At 61.7% G+C, this 19,077-nt stretch overlaps 1 protein-coding gene across 1 annotated transcript; it reads right to left on the bottom strand.

Annotated features, from left to right (window-relative positions):
* Positions 1-2,344: 2,344 nt before the first annotated feature.
* On the bottom strand, positions 2,345-18,894 carry LOC125354639 (protein-arginine deiminase type-4-like). The gene is made up of 16 exons (XM_048350343.1): positions 18,803-18,894; positions 14,484-14,661; positions 12,652-12,718; positions 11,902-11,969; positions 10,806-10,923; positions 9,984-10,109; positions 8,449-8,627; positions 8,229-8,332; positions 7,369-7,480; positions 6,823-6,930; positions 5,126-5,280; positions 4,498-4,642; positions 4,260-4,362; positions 3,610-3,680; positions 3,274-3,414; positions 2,345-2,604 (listed from the first exon to the last, which is right to left on the bottom strand). The coding sequence occupies exons 1-16, from the start codon at positions 18,892-18,894 to the stop codon at positions 2,371-2,373; spliced, it is 2,001 nt and encodes a 666-aa protein (XP_048206300.1). The 3' UTR covers positions 2,345-2,370.
* Between the last annotated feature and the right edge of the window lie 183 nt (positions 18,895-19,077).

The raw sequence follows: 19,077 nt of genomic DNA, 5'->3' as shown, positions 1-19,077 counted from the left end.
CCCAGTGGGCTTCAGCCGAGCCAAGGCCCTGTGCTCACTTTACACCCACGTGGATGGACGCTGGTGGGTCTGTGAGACCCCCTTCCAGAGGGAGGCTGCTCACGGCAAGTCCTTCTGGAAGTGTCTTCCACGCACGGGAGATGCTCAGTGGGACCATGTCCCCTCTGGGGGTGGCCTCTCCAATGTGGGGGCACAAACACTAGGCTGCTTGCAATGGGAGGGCCCTCGTTGAAGCCTGTGTGGCTCTTGAGCCCCACGTCCCTTCCTAGGTGGGTTCTGAGACGCATACGAACCTCCTACAGGCGACTCAGACAGCCTGGGACCCCAAATGTTGTCACAAGGGCAGGCATGGGGCGGGGGAGGGGGGTGGGTGGCACATCGGAGCACCGAGGTCAGCATGACACCAAGAGCTGAGAAAGAATAGCTGCGGATTCCCCCTGTCCCCAGGGACCCATCCCGGAGGCCACCTGCCTTCGGCTCAGGGACGCTGATTTTGATCTCTGGCCTCAGCCACCTGGCTTGTGACTGGAGATGCCTTGGGGGGCGGGGATGTCTCTAGGAGGGAGGAAGGGGGGAGGACAAGGCCAGAGGATGGAGACACTCTCGCGTGAAGGCCTGCAGGAAAACGCCGAGGCCATGACTTGGGGGGAGGCAGCAATCCACGAGTTCCGTTCAGTGTCCAGGAAGGAGTGGGGGGCAGGCGTGTATTGGGAAACGGCAATGTTAAAGGGAAGAAATGGCTGGTTGGGGTCTGCAGCGGCGAAAATCGCTTCATCGGAAAGCCACAGCCAGGCTTAGGTGAGCCGTGGCCGGAAGGGCGCCCTAGGCTGGAACCCCAGTGAGCTCGGGATCGGTGAGGAGGTGAGGGGCTCCGTGGGTTGGAGGTGCTGCGTTTAGTTTACTTTCCTCAGGTGTGCGCGCCGTGGGGCCGGCTCTCCTCACGTGGGGCGCGGAATGCGGGGCTCACAGCTGGGGAAGGGCCCAGCGGGTCATTGGGCCCAGCCCTGCCAAGCAGCCCCAGGTGGGACTCAAACGTCACGGGCTCTGAGCACCCAGCCCCCTCCCCCCGGGGTTCTTTTGCTCACCCAGTGAGCTCATTTGACCCTGATCACCTCATTTTTGGGCTCCGTGGCCCCTTGAAGGACCATCCTGCGGGATGAGAACCTCCACGTATGTATTTCGGGGGACACAGCTCAGCCGCTGGCAGGGTGTGTGGGAAGGAACACGCAGGAGGTTAAGCCGGGTCCCGGCTGCATCTCCATATCCTTCCTGGCTCTTCTGTGCCCCCTCGTTGGCAGCCTGGCTTCCTGGCACCTGCCATCAGGTGCCCTAAAGATGCCCAGTGAAGTGCAGGCCCGCAATACCGTGCTGGCGGAAGCTTTTCTGTTGTTGTTGTTCCACTACTAGGGCTTGAACTCAGGGCCAAGGCGCCGTCTCTTAGCTTTTTTTTTTTTTTTGCTCAAGGCTGGCACTATACCACTTAAGCCACAGCTCCACTGCTGGCTTTTTGCTGGTTAATGGTAGATAAGAGTCTCATGGACTTTTCTGCCTGGGCTGGCTTCAAACTGTGATCCTCAGATCTCAGCCTCCTGAGTGGCTAAGGTTCTAGGCCTGAGCCACCAGCACCCAGCTGTTTTTTGTTTTGTTTTCCAGTACTGGGGATTAAGTCCCAGGTCTCACACAGATGTTCAACCACTTGAGCCACACCACCAACCCTTCATATTTATTATTACTATTGTTATGGCCATCTTCAGATCGTTGAAACCCCTTTGTACAACACGTCCACTTGTGGGTAACAAAGTCACCCCCTTTTACCATGTCTTGGAGACTGTGTCTTACTAACTTGGCCCAAATTTAGTCTCCCCTTTTCAGATCCTCCCGCCTCTGCTTCCGGAGTGGCTGGGCTTACAGGTGTGGCCCCCTTCCGTGGGTTCTGTTCCTGTGAGATTGCATAGACCGACTATCCGCCTGGGAGCAAAAGCCGCTGCGGGGGGTGGTGGTGTCCTGATTGCAGCGCGTCTTGATGGCTTTCCTGAGCTCGTCACAGCCACAACAGCAGAGGAAAGGCGACCATGACAGGGACACCTTTACAGCCGCAGGGAGAAAGCTATTTAACACATCTTCATGGCAGCTCCTCTGAGCGGAGCTGAGTTTGCGGTAGGAGGACCATGGGGACGCGTCGTGCGTCCAGGGGGCGGGGCGCTGGGGTCCAGGGGGCGGGGCGCTGGGGCCCAGGGGGCGGGGCGCTGGGGCTCAGGGGGCGGGGCGCTGGGGCCCAGGAGATGAGGGAAGTCATCGCCCTGAGTGCTGGCCACGCCCCGGGGGCGGGGCCAGCCGTTCCCAGAATCCTTTGCGGACCGCCCTGTGGGCTCAGGGCTGCATGTGCCACCACTTGAAGGCGAAGGGCTGGCGGCGCACGTTGGTGCCGCAGTGCACCTCGCCGTGCAGCAGGTGGTAGGAGGCGAAGTCGTCGATGAAGACGCAGCGCAGGCCCAGCGGCTCCAGCAGCGCGCGCACCCTCTCCTCCAGGCAGCAGCGGCCGTGGATGAGGGGGCCGAAGGGCTTGGGGATGCCCAGGTGCTTCCCCAGAACCAGCATGTTCACCTGCATGACACGGGGTGGGGGGCGCCCGCTCAGAGACAGCCCCTCACCCCCCCCTTCTGCTGCCCCCTCCTCCACCCACCCAGAAAGACCCGAGAGACGGGCCTCCAGGCAGCCTGGGAAACCCCGATGGCGGCCAGCCACCGCCATGAGCCAGGGGCTCCCTCCCGCCTGTCATCTCAGTTACTCGGGAGACTGAGCTCTGACGATCAGGGTTCAAAGCCAGCCAGGGCGGGAAAAACCCCAAAGACGCTTATCTCCGGTTAGCCACCGAGAGCTGTGGCTCAAGGGGTGGAGTGCTATCCTTGGACAAAAAAAAGCTCAGGGACAGCACCCAGGCCCCGAGTTCAAGCACCAGGACCGGTACACGCAGGTGTGCACATGCGTGTGCACACACGCACATGCACAAAGAACTTCATGCCCTTTCCGCTCAGTGGGAGGCTGGTAAGAGCCTGTGAGCCACATGCCATGGGCTTATCATCAACACAGAGGGCTTCCCGTCAGAGCTGGGGGGGCTCCGGAGCCAGCCGGACCCCAGCTTCGAGCCCCCGCTCTGGTGCTGAGAGCTCTCGTGTCAGATGCCGTCCCTTTCTGTGCTGTGCCTCGTCTCCTGGAGGGTGGAGGGGTCGTCGGGGCCCCGGGGTTCCAGGGCTGGGACCGCCGCCCGCTCACCATGTTGGGGAAGAAGGCAGCCACCCTGAGCGTGGCTCTGGAGTTGCCGGTGAGCTTGAAGAGCTGCGGGAGGTCCACGATGTCCCCCTCGGCCAGGCCCAGCTCCCTCTTCAGCAGCCCCCGATTCCAGTCGATGCAGCTCTGGGGCAAAGGCAGAGAGAGGGGCCGTAGGGGTGGAGAACCGGGGTGGGGGGGGCAGGGCCAGGGCAGCGGGGATGGGCAGAGCCACCAGCCACCCTGGCAGGGCCGCGGTGGGCCGCTCTGAGCCCCGCCTGGGTCATCGCAGGCGCAGGGGGCGGGTGGGCACGCGGCCCGGACCCCCCCAGGGCTCCCCACCTGCGCATAGTCGTTCTGTTCCTTCAGGACCTTGTTGGATAGGACGGCCTTTATCGTCTGCTGTTTCCTTCCTGGGGGAGGGGGGGGAAGCGGGTCAGCCCTCGGCAGGTGTGGAGTCCACTCCACATTCCCGGCTGTAACGTGGGCGCACCGTGGGCAGCCCGTCAGCTCACGCAGCGTGGCGCACGGGTCCCCCAGAAGACGTGGGGCCTGGCGATGCGGGGGGGGGGCGCCGTGCCTGCCCTGCGTGGGAAGCCCCGCGTCCATCCCCAAGTCCCTGCTATGGTTCTCTTGGCTGGCTGGCTGGCTGCCATGTCCAGTGCCTGGCACTCAGCATTCAGAAGATTTCTGCTTCCTGGACACGTCCACCGGAGTAGGGGGGCTGGGTGTCAGGGGAGGGGGCGGGGCTTACGCTCTGTGTGTGCGCGCGCGCATGTGTGCGTGCCAGTACTGGGGCTTGAACCCAGGGCCTTGCACTCCCGCCCAGCTGGCGCTCTACCACTTGAGCCGGGCCTCCACCTCGGGCTGGTTGCCGATTCCGTGGAGTCTCCACAGACTTTTCTGCCCCCGGCTGGTTTGGGATCCTCAGCCCTCAGCCTCCTGAGCGGCTGGGATTCCAGGCGTGAGCGCCGGCACCGGGCTGCACTTACTCTGGACTCCTTGGAAGAGCAGCGCCTCCCCGTGACCCTCCTGCTGCAGCTTCTGGAACAGTCTGTAGCAGGCCCTGGGACTGGCCAGGAGCAGCCGGAAGCCCTGGGAGGGCAGAGGACAGCTTTGCCTCTGTGGCTCCCGGGAGAGCCGGGGGGCGCTGGTCTGGGGGAACCCCCCCACCTCCCTGCTGTCCCTCGGGGCAGGAACACAGCTGCCTCAAGCTGTTCCGGAGCTCACCTTCCTGTCGGGCGCGGGCACGAAGCTCAGGAACTCGTCCACGTGGCCCACGGACAGCCAGTCGGAGTACAGCTCCACGGGCGCCTGCACCCGCTGGGCCCGCAGGAAGTCCCGCAGCGCCTCGTGCATGTCCCGGCTGTCCTTGCTGCCCCCAGAGGGTAAGGGGTGTCACTGGGGGGGAGGGGGAAGGCAGCCTCCACCGCCCTCCTCCTCTCTCACAACCCGAGGAATCATAGTTCCAGCTTCCCTTGGTGGGAGAGGGGGGGAGCGAAACTGAGGCACAGACCAGCACCTAGCCTCAGAAAGTACTGCCTGGTCCATCACCAATCCAAGCCTACATTTGCTAAATCCATCCGGCTCATTCCTGCCCCAGGACCTTCGCACACGCCTCTTCATCCGCCCGAGTCTCTGCCCCGATCTGTATGTGTGGTCGCGTCCTTCTTGTGATCAGGCCTCGGCTCAGAAGTCCCCTCCCTAGAGAAGCCCTCCCTGCTAACACAGTCCTCCTCTTCCTCGGCCTTATTTCTCCCTCCTTTCAAACGACCTGGCTTGGTTACTGTACCGGAAAGCATCTCCTGGCTGGAGGAGAAGCAGCGCCCCCCCCCCCCCGCCCCCCTCTCCCCCTTACCTGGGGTAACTGCTGTTCCCGATGAGGATCCTGCCCAGCGGGTACTGCTTCTCGCCCACCACCACCGGGGGGCTCACCTCCAGGTTCCCGAAGGAGTCCAGCCCCGTGACCTCCTCCGTGGCCAGGCCTCGGGTCACGTAGCCCATGTTGGGGCCCTGAGGTGGGAGAGCAGCATTTGAGAGGCTGGGCGCACATGGGGTGGGGTGCGATGGAGGAGGGACTGGACTCCACGGCGGGGAGGGGGGGCGCTCTGTGCTGCACTGTGGGTGCCGGGCTGCAGCGGGCTCACAGCACAGCTGTCACCTCATTCCTGACACCTTGGCTTGGGCAAATTAACTAAATCTGCTCCCTCCCTCCCTCCCTCCCTCCCGCCAGTCCTGGGCCTTGAACTCGGGGCCTGAGCACTGTCCCTGGCTTCTTTCACCCAAGGCTAGCGAGCCACAGCGCCACTTTTGGCTTTTTCCATATCTGTGGTGCTGGGGAATCGAACCCAGGGCTGCATGTATGTGAGGCGAGCACTCTACCACTAGGCCACATTCCCAGCCCACCTCCCTTCCTTTTCTTGCTGATACTAGGACTTGAATTCAAGGCCTCATGCCTTCATCTGTCACTTTCCCCCCCGAGAGAGAGAGTGGTGCTCGACCACACGAGCCGCCTCTCCAAGTCTGGCTTTTTGGTGGTTCACTGGAGATAAAGAGTCTCACGGACTTCCCTGCCTGGGCTGGCTTTGAACCGTGAACCTCGGCCTCCCGAGTAGCTAGAATGACAGGCGTGAGCACTAGCACTGAGCGGGCAGTGGGTCTTGAACTCAGGCCCTTTCCATCATGACCTCTCCCTGGAGTTCCAGGACTCCGGGGCTCCGGCTCAGGGCACAGGAGGGCGCTGACCTTGCACTGGAAGCGAGTGTGGACAGGGCCAAGGCAGCCGGGTGGGCCCTGAGGGGCGGGGTCAGCGCTGAGGAGCCCCAGGCTGGAGACTGGACGGGCCGGGCTGCCGCCCTTCCCTGGGGCGCAGGATGCTTCCCAGACAAATCTCACCTCCTAGCCCACCTCGCACCCCACTCCTTGCTGCGTTTTCTCTGGGCTCCGGGGTTCAGGGTGCCGGCCGGGGTTGGGGGCTTCCTGGGAGGGGCTGGCTGGGTTTGAACCCTCACTGCCCCCCCCCCCCACGGACCCAGAGTTTTCTCCTCTGTAAAATGGGCCCAATGAGAACAACGCTGTCAAGGGTTGTCATTGAGTCAGCGCCGGGGCTGACAGGAAGCAAGCTCAATACGTGCAATTATTATTATTATTATTACTCTTATGATTATCATCGTCGTCATCTGTGCTGAGTTCACATCCGTCTCCCTCGCTAGGCCAGCGGGCCGCGCTGACGTCACTCTCCATCCCCTCCCGTGGAGATGACAGTGAGTAAAGTCACACACAGGAAAGGGCCATTGATCCTGAACCCTCCCCCACCCCCGTCTGCATCCCTGAGGGGCCCCCAAAGCCAAACCCCACCGGGAAGGCAGCTGGTAGTGGCTGTGCTGTGCGCCTTGGCTCAGCCCCGGACGCCCGGACGCCCAGCCCTGCCCACCTGACCAGCTGGAGCTCAGCCGGAGGGTGCCTGCCTGCCGGGGGGGGGGGGGGGGAGAGGCAGACGGGCCTGGATGGGCTTTGGGGAGCCGGCCCCAGCCATCCTGCGTGGTGGGTTCCTACCATGACGCGCCTGATGGGGAAGTCCTTCAGGCCTCTGTCCCTCGGGGAGTCGAACACCACTGGCAGCGTTTTGTGGGGGGCCTGGATGTAGCCGAACTCCATTTCGTCCTGGTGGGGCCCCGGGGAAGGCTGTGTGGCTGGGCTGGGGGGACCATCACCCCCCACCCCCCAAATCAGAGCCCAGCCCCACCAGACACCCGAAGTTCTGAGAACTTGTACCTGCCCCCCAGGGGCTGTGACCACAGTGACAGAGCCGACCCCACGCCATACTTCAGGGCAGAGCCGGGGAGGTGGGGGGGAGGGGGAGGGGTCTCCAGGGTGGGGGGGATGGGTTCGCAGAGGGCTCCACAGTCACCCTAGCGACTCAGCCCCAGTACCAGCTCGCGTGCACACGCGTGCGCACACACACCTGCTGGAGTAGGGGTGGAGCCAGGTCTGGGGAGCCCAGGAAGCTGGGTGTGGCGGCTCCAGCAGTGAACAATGGCTGCTGCACCCCCCCTCGCGCCCCTCTCCCCCCAGCCATGGCAGGAGGCCAGGGCCACCCACCTGCATCCATTGGTCGTCCATGTTCTCCTCCTCCGGGCTGACCGTCAGCGTGCACTTGGCCTTCTTAGCCAGAGCAGCCACGGACTTCAGGAAGCCTTCATTATCAGAAATCCTAGACAAAGAAGTTTCTGGAGCTGCGGCCCGGGGGTGGGGACGCACCTCTGCCCTTGTCCAGCACCGGCGCGTCGGGGGCTGGCCTCCCACGGGGAAGGGGGGGGCGGGCACTGTGGGGGGCCGTGCTGAACCCCACCTGCATCCTGACCCCGGTGACCCCTCCTCGCTCTGCCCCCGAAGCAATCGGACAAGGGGGACCGTAAAACCCCGGCTTGCTCTCCAGGGGCCCAGGAGACCCCATCCCCAGAGACGGGAGCCTGGCGCAGTGGCCAGGCCCACAGGTGCATGCGTGGTTATTTTGGGTGGCACTGGGGCTTGAACTTGCCCTTGTGCCAGGCAGGCACGAGGAACCCTTTTGTGCCGTAGTGATTATTCAGATGGGAATCCTACATTATTGGCCAAGGCCTCCAGCCACCATCCTCCCCATCTCTGCCTCCTGTGTGGCTGGGATTACAGACATGAGTCACTGTGCCCATCTGGCCAGGGGCATTTAGACATGCTCCCAGAAGTTTCCAGATTGTGGGGGGGGGGCATGGCACAGGCTGTACTCTGAAGAGCCGTAAAAGTCTGTCTTGGGGGCCGGGTCTGCTGGGGTCTCAGCCCCCAGGAGTAAGGCAGGGGTCTTACTCCTCATCAGGCTGGTGACAGGTGACAGGCCCTCCCTGCCTTGGCAACACTCACGGTGGGCGTGCAAAGAGCAGGCGTGTCCCATTCACACAGTCAGGGCCCCGGCCTGCCAGCCTCACCTGGACACATACACCTCCTGGGGGGGCTGGGTGTTGGGGGTCATGATCCAGGGGGCCACGCGGAAGACCACGCTATCTTGGAAAAGCAGGGTGTCGGGGAGCTCCTGCGGAGGAGGGGAGGGGGGAGGAGGGCGGGGTGTCACTCCAGCCAGGGCCCTGCTACCCCTCCCCCCCCCCAACGCTGTCCCCTCTGCCGGGCAGCCAGGCCAGCTTGGCGTACGGGGTTGGACGAGTCCAGCAGGGAGACGCCGAGGGAGACGAGGCCCGGGAAGCTGGCGTCCGCGAAGGCCCGGCCCTCCACGTAGAAGTCCGCGCGGTGCTGCCCCCCCCGGAGCTTCAGGCAGTGCGAGGGCTTCTGCGGCCCCAGGACCGCCTTGTACCTGGCCGGCCGTCCGTCCCCTGGACCGGGCAGGGGAGGCGCAGACCCTGAGCTGGGCCCCAGTGCTGCGCCCCACCCGGCCCCCACCTGACAAAGGGGGAGAAAGGGACCAAGGCCTGGGTTGGGGTATCCAGGGAGAGCGGTGGGGTGGGGGGCAGTCGCTCAGCTATTCCCAGCATGCGACACCCATTCATTCATTCACTCATTCATTCATTCCTAAGCCACAGTCAGATCCCAGCCGAGCCAGGGTGGGACTATCAGTGACCCCGAGTCACCGTCCCCTCCCTCAGGGGTGACTAGGGAGGGGTGGAGATTCATGAAGCTCCCTGAGGATGGAGGGGAGCCCGAGGGCTTCCTGGAGGGGGTGATGTGCTGCCACCAAACCCACATCAATTCAATCACTGGTCTAGGACACAAGGGAGCCGGCCGGGCCGAGCCTCTAGAAAGGCCACTCTGTGGGCCCCGTCCTGTCCCCAAATCACCCCCGCCCCCCCAGCTTATACACACGGACCTAGCACCTCATCCTTGGCTCTCTGCCCTCATCCACTGGTTTGGGCCTCGTCTTCCTCTTTACCCCTTGCGCACCACAAGCCAGACGTGCTGGTCCCCCTGCCTTCCTCCAACGCACGGGCAAGCTAGCTCCCACCTCGGGGCTTTCGCGCCTGCCATTCCCTCTGCCCGGGTCGCCCTTCCCCAGGGTTTCTACACGTTGTTTCCTCTCCCCGGAAACGATCTGGCACCGTGGGGGCTCTCCTCCCACGTCTCCCGGCCCAGGAAAAAAACAGACAGGGGCTTCATGGTGCGCCCGGCCCTGTGTCCTGTGTCAGGAGCCCAGGCTGGCACGCTCAGGAGGGGCAGCACCGAGCTGCGGAGGAGGGGCTGAACAAACAGTCGGTGTGTGTGTCTCCAAGTCTGTATAGGGGAGTGTGAGTGTGTGTGTGTGTGTGTGTGAGAGAGAGAGAGAGAGGGAAAGAGGGCACTCAGATTGCCAGTGAGATGGCTCTGTCACTCCTCTGCCCTGCCCGGGGCAGTTCCTGTGTCTTTCATCCCTGTTGCTGTCTGGAGGTTTGGGGACAGCTGTTTGGTGTCCAGCTGTGTTCCCAGCTCTCAGGAGTTTTTATTTTTTTGGTCACCCATGGGGCTTGAACTCAGGGCTTGGGCACTGTCCCTGAGCTCTCCAGCTCAAGGCCAGCGCCACTTCCGGTTTCCTGGTGGCTCACTGGAGAGAAGAGTCTCATGGACTTTCCTGTCCCGGGCTGGCGGGCTTTGAACTGCGATCCTCAGATCTCAGCCTGCTGAGTGGCTTCAGGGGTTCTTTGTGGGGGTGCAGGGTGGTGGTCCCGGGGGGGGGGCCGGGGCCGGGGCTGGCAACTCACGCGTGGCCTGGAACACCCTCACTTTCTCCATCTCGGCCTTGGCCACGTGCAGCAGCAGCCGGTGCTGGGTGAAGAAGTCCTCGGGGGCCTTGGTGCTCAGGGTCATCAGGGTCATGTCCTGCAGATCTGTAACGAAGAGCCGGGCCGGCCGCTGGGGGGGCTGGCGTCCCTCCCGCTGTCCCCCCCCGCCCCCCGGCCCGCCAGGCCCTCGCCCACCCTCCGCCATGCTGCCTCCAGTGCTTAGCTTTGCACCTTTCTCCTGGGATGAGCCGAGGCTGGAGGCTCAAGGCGGTGAGGACCACGTCTAACCCCCCAACCCCCCACCCCCAAACCTCACCACGCACACCTGCAACCTCAGATGCCGAGAAGCATCTAGAACAGCAAGCAGCACCGAGCCACAGCCCCGGGAGAGCCTGGCGTGGAGGGGCACAGGCCATGCTGTCCTAGCCGCAATCCCAGAACGCCCCCTCCCCCTCCCCCCACCGGCTGTTCCCTAGCATTCCCGGGGACTCCTATTGAGAGAGACCCTGTCTGTGCCCACCACCGTCCCTGTACCCCCAAACCTGCCCTGAGGAGGTCTGAGGCCCATGCGGATGAGCAGGTGGCCGGCCTGGAAGCTGGGGTCCCCGAGGTGCATGGGGGGGGGGGCGGCCCCGGCTCTCCCTGACTGCCGTGTGACCTCAGGAGAGTCCTGTGCCCTCTCTGGTCACCCGTCTGTCTCTTCACCTGTAGAAACCCTTGTGCAGCCCCTCGGGGCTCCAGGGCCAGGCCAGGCCACACAGAAGCAGGGACCCAGGCGACCCAGGCCAGCGGGGGCCTTACCTTTGTGGCCCAGCACCCGCTCGTCCTCGCAGTCGGGGGCAGAAGACTTGGGGTTATCTTTGTCACAGTTCACCAGCAGGATGGCGCCCTGGCCATGAGGGCCCCAGGTCCAGGTCCTCTGGGCACCGGAGACACGGGGTGCACTCAGGAACCCCAAGCCCGTCTGTCCAGTCCCCTCGGGCCAGAGGTAAGCAGGGCTCCCTCCTGACACGGCCTCCCCCCTCCCCCACCACCTTGTGCACTTTAACCCTTCGTGCTCTGGACCAATGAAGTCCCAGGCCAGAAATTCACCCAGGGTGCAACGCAGCCACCCTTCAGAAAGGCGCCCGAGAGAGAGAGCCAGGCACTGGGGGCTCACGCCTGTCATCCTAGCTCCTCGGGAGGCTGAGATCTGAGGTTCGTGGTTCAAAGCCAGCCTCTACCAAAAAGCCAGAAGTGGAGCTGTGGCTCAAGCGGTAAAGCGCTAGCCTTGGGTGAAAGTGCTCAGGCCCTGAGTTCAAGCTTCAGGACTGGCATGTGTGCACCCGCACACACACACACAGACACACACAGACCCGAATCTGCCCTCCAGCTCCAGTCTAGACAGTGACCACGATGAGCGCCTGGCAGTGCGGGCGCTGGACTCTCCATGCTCAGATCTCAGCCTCCTGGGCTTGGCTAGCTCGGCCATGCTGCCTTCCCGTGTCCTCCAGCCCTGCAGGTGGCGCTGTGGGACGCCCTCCCACTAAGGCCTGGCACAGCCGAGACCTGACTAGGCACTGCTTCTGTGCTGTGTATTCCTAGGATAGGGAGCCCAGCTTACAGGCGGTGCCCATCTGGGGAGAGATCGAAATACCACCAGTGATGTTTGTTCCTGTTTTTCCCTGAGATAAGGCCGCACGATGTGGCCCAGGCGGGTCTCAAACTTGCAGTTCACCTGCCTCAGCCTCCCCAGGTGCTGGGATTACAGGTAGGCAACACGGCGCCCATTCGTGTTCTTTCTTTGTGAATTACACATTTAGCATCCGAAGTGGAAGACGCACTGCGGTTCCCCTGTTCCCCACTAGGAGGCGCCATAGGAGAGCCCAGCAGGGCTGGAGCTCACTGCGCCGCGTACCTTGTCTGTCATGGCTCTGGTGCACGTTGCCTTTCCGGTGCGGGTGACGTCTGCGAGCAGGGAGATTTCTGAAATCCCACAAATAACAGGAGCCGTAAGGCGGGGGTGGTCAGGAGACTGTGTCTACAGGCTGGGGGCCCCTCCTCGCTCAAAGACACCCCAACCTCAGCTCCCCCACCCACAATGACTTAGAGAGCAGGGCTGGAGGCTCTGGGCTCCAGGGTACCATGATTGTTGCCCCAGTGAGACTCCGTGGGCCTGGCCCTGCCCACGGGTGTCAGGAAGAACCCCCCAATCACCCTGGTGAGGAACTCTGGTCCCAGCTCCAGCCTGCAAGGATCCTGGGATGGGGGACCCAGTGGTTGTGCTAAACACACCCACTCTTTTTTTTTTTTTGGCCAGTCCTGGGCCTTGGACTCAGGGCCTGAGCACTGTCCCTGGCTTCTTCCCGCTCAAGGCTAGCACTCTGCCACTTGAGCCACAGCGCCGCTTCTGGCCGTTTTCTGTATATGTGGTGCTGGGGAATCGAACCTAGGGCCTCGTGTATCCGAGGCAGGCACTCTTGCCACTAGGCTATATCCCCAGCCCCACACCCACTCTTAATCCCAATGCCAATATCTTATTCCCACCCAACCGCAGGCCTGAGACAGTACTGGAAGACATGACCACACTGTCACTCCAAACACGAGGCCTCATGCTTCCCGCAGCGCGCCACGGGCCCCTGGGCCCTGGGGGGAGGTCATTACTCACCCACTCCAGTGAGGTAGAGGAGGGCTTGGACCCTTGAAGTCTTGGGTCCATAGTATGAAATTTGAACCTGTAAGACAGCAGCAGACTGTTAATGACTTTTCCTTAGTCACTCAACAAACATGGATGCATCCTTTCTATGGGCCAGCCCAGCCCAGTTCAGCTCAGATGACCAGGAGGCTACAGAAGAAGGTCCTGCAGGAGCCCCCAAATGCAGGGGGTACACCCAGAAATGGCAGGGGGCTCGACAAAGAGGGACACCTTGAGAAGGTCCTGGAAGGTGAGCAGGGACTGGAGACAGAGTGAAGTCATTAGAGGGAGAAAACTGGCCACGAGACATGGACAGGGACCCCTGAGGCGGGAGCTCCGGATGGACAGTGGTCCCCAGGGCAAGAGCTGTTCAGAAGCAATGTTCACACACACACACACACACACACACACACACACACACACACACACACACACACACACCTCTCTGATTCAGGCTCAAAATCTAGGGAGGACTCAGTGGGGTAGCTCGGTGGAAGAACCTATGTTCAGCACCTGTGTGGCCCTGAGCTAAGTCTCAGCAAACCCCACCTCTCAGAAATAAAAACCCAGCTGAGCGTTTCTGATTGGTTACCAGATGGTTACCAGATGGGGGCGGGGCATCTGGGCTGAGAGGGGAGGAATTCCAGGAAGATCACATCTGATTGGTCCAGCTGCCAGACGAGGGAGGGCATTGACTTATCCAAACAAAATGGCCCTGGGTGCTCCGCAAGACAAATCCTTACAGCTGAGACTAGAGAACCATGGGCTCCTGAGGTATTTGGACGCCACAGCTGCATCACCTGTTACCTGGCCAGGTGTCAGCCTTTAACTCTTCTCCCCAGGTCTGGTCTACGGTGGAATCTTTCTACCTTACAAATGCCAGCCGGTGGCTCCAAGCCAAGACCCCTCCTCCGGCTGCTTGCTGCCCTCAGGATATGAGGTCCCGGGTACCCATCCCTCTCCCTCACCATCTTCTCCACCCTCGTGGACTTCCTCGGTTTCTCCCATGTGCATCTTGCCATCTTATCCAAAGACAGGGTACACACAGGCACTATCAACTTGGGTACCCACGCCTTGTGCTTCTGCAGTAGGAGCAGGGTCTTGTTGGGATCCTTGGGGACAAGTGGTTCCAATCTTGGTGGGAACTCAGAGAGTCTGGCTGAGAGACCACCTACAGTCAAAAGGGGGCTCTAGCAGGTCGGAGGGAGGTCCCCCAAGACTCAAGTCCTCGTCCTCGTTCCTAGCACCAGGGAGTCACGGCAGCTGGGAACTAAGGATCACCTGGGATGACCAGGCGGGCCCCGAATCAGGGACCAGGCAGGAGGCGATGACACGGAGAGGTGGGGGAGGTTGTGTGTAACTGAAGAAAATGATGTCACCACACGTCATGAGGTGCTCGCCATCCCCCCCCCCCCCCGCCCCCAGGACGGAAGTGACCGGCACTGGGGCTCCCGGGCTGCTGATTCCTGGCTGTCACCGTTGTTGGAATATGCTGGCTGTCTTCCCGTGTTATCACCTGATGCCCGAGGGCGGGGGTGGGGGGCGGGCGGATGGCACCTCCCTGCCATGCGCGTTCCCGTCTTCCCTGGTGCCTGGCGCGAGCAGGTGTTTATTATATGCTCTGATTGAGTGAGTTTAACGGAGACTCCGCCCTTCACAGACCCCGGCACCCCGGGCCACCGACCACAAGGACACTGAGGGGGAGGAAGCCATGGTGGGCCCAGGGCAGGCCCCCGGGGGGGAGAAGCTGCAAGCCGGGGTGAGGGCCGTCCCTCCCCACCTCCCCTCCCCCGCGTAGCGCTCACCTTCTGGTCGTCTGTGCTGCTGCTGGCGGCTTTCACCTGCAGGGAGACCTCCAGCCCAGGGACCAGGGGCCATTTGGAAGCGGTGGAGCGCTTCTTGATTGGAGGGCCGTGGGTGACTTCCACCACCACGCCCGGGGAGGCGGCAATGCTGAAGGACCGGCAGTCCTCGGGGGCAGAGCTGTGGGAGCGGCAGAGGGGGCCCGGCACCCCGTGAGCCACAGCCCACCCTGGCTCCGCTGGGATTCCTCTTATTCCCAGTGAACACCAGGGGGCGGCCCTGAGTACTCTGCCCTGGAGCAAGAAGGGGAGAGAATGGGGGTGGGGGTGGGGTTGGGGGGTTGGTGGGTGGTGTGATGAAGGCCTTGAACTTGAACTAGAACGTTCAAGTTCTCTCGTTCTCCCTGTCTCTCCCTCCTCTCTCTTTTTTTCCTTCTCACTCCACAAGTGCCCATGAAAACACACACTGTGGTTAAACTTTTCAGTACAAAAGATTAACCAGGAAAGCTGGGTTGGCTTTATTAACATCAGAGAAGAGTAAATTATTACACAATACCACATTGTTTTCAATACAGAAGATCACAAATGAATGCGATAAAGGCCAACTTGCTGGAAGGTAGTCTCAACAGGTATGCATCCACTAACATAGCCTCAATCTAGAAAGCAAAGAGGAGCGCTTGACAGTATCCAGAAAGAAAAGTCAGACTATCCAGGCAGGAGTAAGCGGTGCAGCTGAAAGCAGACTTGTCAATAGCGCCAATGAAACCTAGAAGACCATTGCACAATACCACCACAGTGTTTTGAGAAGAGAACCATTACCTTGCAATTAGTCAACCTCCCCCAAGTCTTTCAAAAACATTTCCACATAAACAAAACCCACTATTTTTACAAATCAACAGGTCAGATACCAGAGGCTCAGACCTGGAATAGTAGTTACTCAGTAGGTTCTACAGCAGCCCAGGCAGACAAATACGAAAGACTCATCTCCAACCAACCACCAAAAAAGCCAGAATGGGAGCCATGGCTCAAGCGATAGAGCACCAGCATCGAGTTAAAACAAGGACTAAGGAAGAGTACCCAGTTCAAGCCTTGCTACTGGCATAAATAAAATAAAACTCACATGGAAAACTGAGGGGCTGAGTTAGTTAAGGCGTTCCTTCCATACCTTCTACCCGATCAGGTAGAAGATTTACTGTAGTGCTGATATGAGCAGATATGAGCAGACACTCAGAGAAACTGGCACGCCAGTGATCGTACATGCACAAAGAGGCTCTGCCTTTCTCGGGTAAGTACCAAAACGCAAGTGCAAATTTATGCCAGACGTGATCGGAGACGCACTTGGTTGCTAAAGATAAAATAAAATGAATAATAGCAGCTTAGCCCTGACCACAACAGTACACGCGGCCCGGCCCGCACAGGGCTGCTGGAAAGCCAGCGACGGCAGCGGTCCATTCGCCTCTGTTCTAAGCGGCGGGAGCTGGGTTGAACCCAAGCGGGCTCCTTAATCTTTCCCTTCTCCTCCACGACTCCGCAGCCAGCCCTGAGCGGGTCAAGGGTCTCCAGGACCGCCGCCGCTCACCTCCCATCTCTTGCACTTCTAAGTGTGTCCCACCACGGGGCACGTCTGGGCCTCCTCGTCCACAGACAGCCTCGTGATGGTCCCTTCCTTCTTCCCTCCAAACCCATCCCCCCCCCCCACCACGATTACCCAAGTATGAGATCCCATCCACCACTCATGGCCCCTTCCAGAACGTTCTCTCCCCTGCTCCTGCTCCTCTCAGCCCCCACCCGCTAGCTTCGTCACCTCTGCCTTCTCTTGAGGAACAAACCCCAGGGCACTTTGCCACTCTGAGCCTCAGTTTCCCCTCTGCGACACGGGAATGACAGTACCCCGCACACAGGGTGGTGGATGGCCATGTGGACAAAGGTGACCGGCTGGCTGTCACGTGCCGCGGGCTGCACCCCCCGTGAAAGCCAATTTGGGCAAGGAGGGGGTCAGGGCAGGAGACAATCAGGGCGGGAGAAGGCCCCCAAATTCCCACGCCACATTCTCGAGCTCAGCTGGGGAGAAGAGCGCTGGTTCGGAGCCAGCGTCCTGATGAGCCCAGAAGTTTCCAGAAGTTTCCATCCGGGGCAAAACTGGCCCAGCATCGAACCTCAGTCTACGACAACGGCTGCCCTTTGCTTTCTGTGCCTCTCATTGTTACTTTCCGGCGATGATGTGGGTGTTCCCGCTGCCTTCCCGGAGTGCAGCCGACACGCACTGCAGCCGCATTTCCCTCCAGCGGGGGCGCTTGCCCGTCTCCCTCGCCACTGTGGCAAAGTGCCGTAGCCCGGTGACCTCACGGGGCACTGGGCACACAGTGCCCGGGCCACAGACCCACACGGGGGCCCCACAGGGCTGAGCGCACCCTCCTCTCCAGGGGAGACCGCCCCTCGCCTTTTCTCTATCTGTCTTTTTTTGTCCAAGAATGGGCTCGAACTCAGTACCTGATGCTTTCACTCATTGTTTTGTTTTGTTTTTGGCCAGTCCTGGGGCTTGGACTCAGGGCCTGAGCACTGTCCCTGGCTTCTTTTTGCTCAAGGCTAGCACTCTGCCACTTGAGCCACAGCGCCACTTCTGGCCGTTTTCTGTATATGTGGTGCTGGGGAATCGAACCCAGGGCTTCATGTATACCAGGTAAGCTCTCTTGCCACTAGGCCATATTCGCAGCCTCTGCTTTCACTCATTGGCTGGCACTCTACCACCCGGGCCACACCTCCAACCTCAGTCATTGCCTTTTGAGAATGCCAGGAAACACCTGTGTTCTTGGCTCATGGCACATTCCAGAATGTTCTCTCTGTTTCTGTTATCATATACTCTCTCTCCAGGTTTCTAGAAAGATTCCAAGTCAGCTGCGAAGGGCCGGTGAGCAGTTCTCCTTGCCTGGCATGCACAGAGGGCCTAGAAGGGGGTCGAGGTTGGTGTGAGTAGAACCCGTGCATTTTCCCTCGCAGGCAAAGTTCCTTCCCGAGTCCAAAGGAGAGGACGCGGACTGCAGGGGGCTCTGACGCGTGGACACGCCCCGCCTCGCCTCCTTGTCTCCGACGGAGCAGAGCGGAGTGAGGGGGTCCCAGACCTCGACCTCCCTCCCCATTGGCCAGCTGTGCAACGTTCCCGGGCTGCTTCGCCTCTGAGAGCCTCAGTTTCCCCTTGTGGGAGGCGGGAAGGCTGCTGCTGTAGGTAGGGCTGTGGTTTGAACAGAAGCCATGATTCTGGGAAACGCTCGGGGGACACAGAACAGGGCTCACTGGACGGGGGAGACACGGGGACCTGTGAGCCCCCTCTTTCTGAGCGGTGTGGCATTGCCTTCCTCTTGGCTCAGCCCCACTGCCCCCCCTACCCCATCCAGAAGCATCTATGGCTTTGACCTGCCCTTGCTCTGCCTGCCCTAAGGAGAGGGCCAGCCTGGGCCTACAGGCAGGGCCCTGGGCTAGCTCCGGCCGCTTCCTTTCCCTCTGCCCTCGCCACCCAGTGGCTCCTTCTGAAGAGTGGGAGCTGGAGGGCCGCCCGGCCTCTGGTTCACTGCCACTTCTGACCTCTTGGGCGGCCGGGTGAGGCAGCGGGCGGCTGGCTGGGAGGTTCTCAGCCACGCCCCTGGGCGCCCCGCCAGCCCGGGAGGAAGCTCGCAAGGGCTGCCACTATGATTGCCACCAACAAAGATGAGGCCACGCACGCTCCCGGAGTGCGTCCTCTGCCGCCGGTGTATCCCGGAGCACGGGGTGGGGCGGGGAACACAGGGCTCCGGCACCAGGACTCATTGAACGAATCGACGAGCAAACGATCCAATGACAACGAAACAGCCGGTGCCCGCCAGGGCTGGTACTGAGGGGCTCGCTGGAGGGCTTCGCACGACTCCCTCTACGCCCGCCTGCAGGGGGCGCTGCCCACCGCGCACACGGGGACCAAGGCTGCCCGAGGCCCGGTGCCTCCCCCAGCCCCCATGGGCCAGGCTGGCGCTCTACTGCTTGAGCCACACCTCCACTTTTGGTGGTTCATGGGTGAGAAGAGTCTCCTGGACTTTCCTGCCGGGGCTGGCTTTGATCCTCAGATCTCAGCCTCCTGAGTAGCTGGGATTGCAGGCGTGAGCCATCGGCGCCTGACCCCCCCCCCCCCCCCACTATCACAGCACAGCGCCTCACTAATAGGCCACCCTATGAACCCACCGAGGAAGGCTGGCCGAGAGAGGGGGCGGGAGCCAGCGGGGTGAGCCCTGCCCGCGTGGACAGAGCTGCCCGTGGCCTCCCGCGCCCTGCCCCCCCCGTCCCCCCCCCCCGCTCACCTGTGGACGTCGAGCTGCACCGCGGTGCCCAGCACACACACGGCCCGAGTGGGCTGCTCGGGGGCCACGTGGATCACGGCGCCCTGGGCCATCGCTGCCAGCTGCAGGAAGTCCCGAGCGGCTCCCTTTATACGGCCAGCCCGGCCGTGAGTCAGCACTGGGGCCGCGGCCCCGGGCCCAGCCCTCCCCACTCCAGTCCTGGGCGTGGACTGCCAGGCTTCGTTTGCCCTGGGGCTGCCCTGGGGTTGCCCTGGGGTCCCCCTCCGCCCCAAGAT

The sequence above is a fragment of the Perognathus longimembris genome, chromosome 7, assembly GCF_023159225.1.
Source record: "Perognathus longimembris pacificus isolate PPM17 chromosome 7, ASM2315922v1, whole genome shotgun sequence".
NCBI classification, from domain to species: domain Eukaryota; kingdom Metazoa; phylum Chordata; class Mammalia; order Rodentia; family Heteromyidae; genus Perognathus; species Perognathus longimembris.
The sequence above is the reverse complement of the archived record's forward strand: the minus strand, read 5'-3'. Positions and strand labels throughout refer to the sequence as shown.

Bases quoted from the DNA above. Each gene is read 5' to 3' on its own strand.
- LOC125354639 (XM_048350343.1), bottom strand. From the start codon at position 18,894: ATGGCCCAGGGCGCCGTGATCCACGTGGCCCCCGAGCAGCCCACTCGG. The intron at 12,719-14,483 runs GTGAGCGCTACG...GCTGTCTTACAG, and splicing joins GCAGCACAGACGACCAGAAG to GTTCAAATTTCATACTATGG. The intron at 6,931-7,368 runs GTGGGTGGCCCT...GGGCCCCACCAG, and splicing joins TGGACGACCAATGGATGCAG to GACGAAATGGAGTTCGGCTA.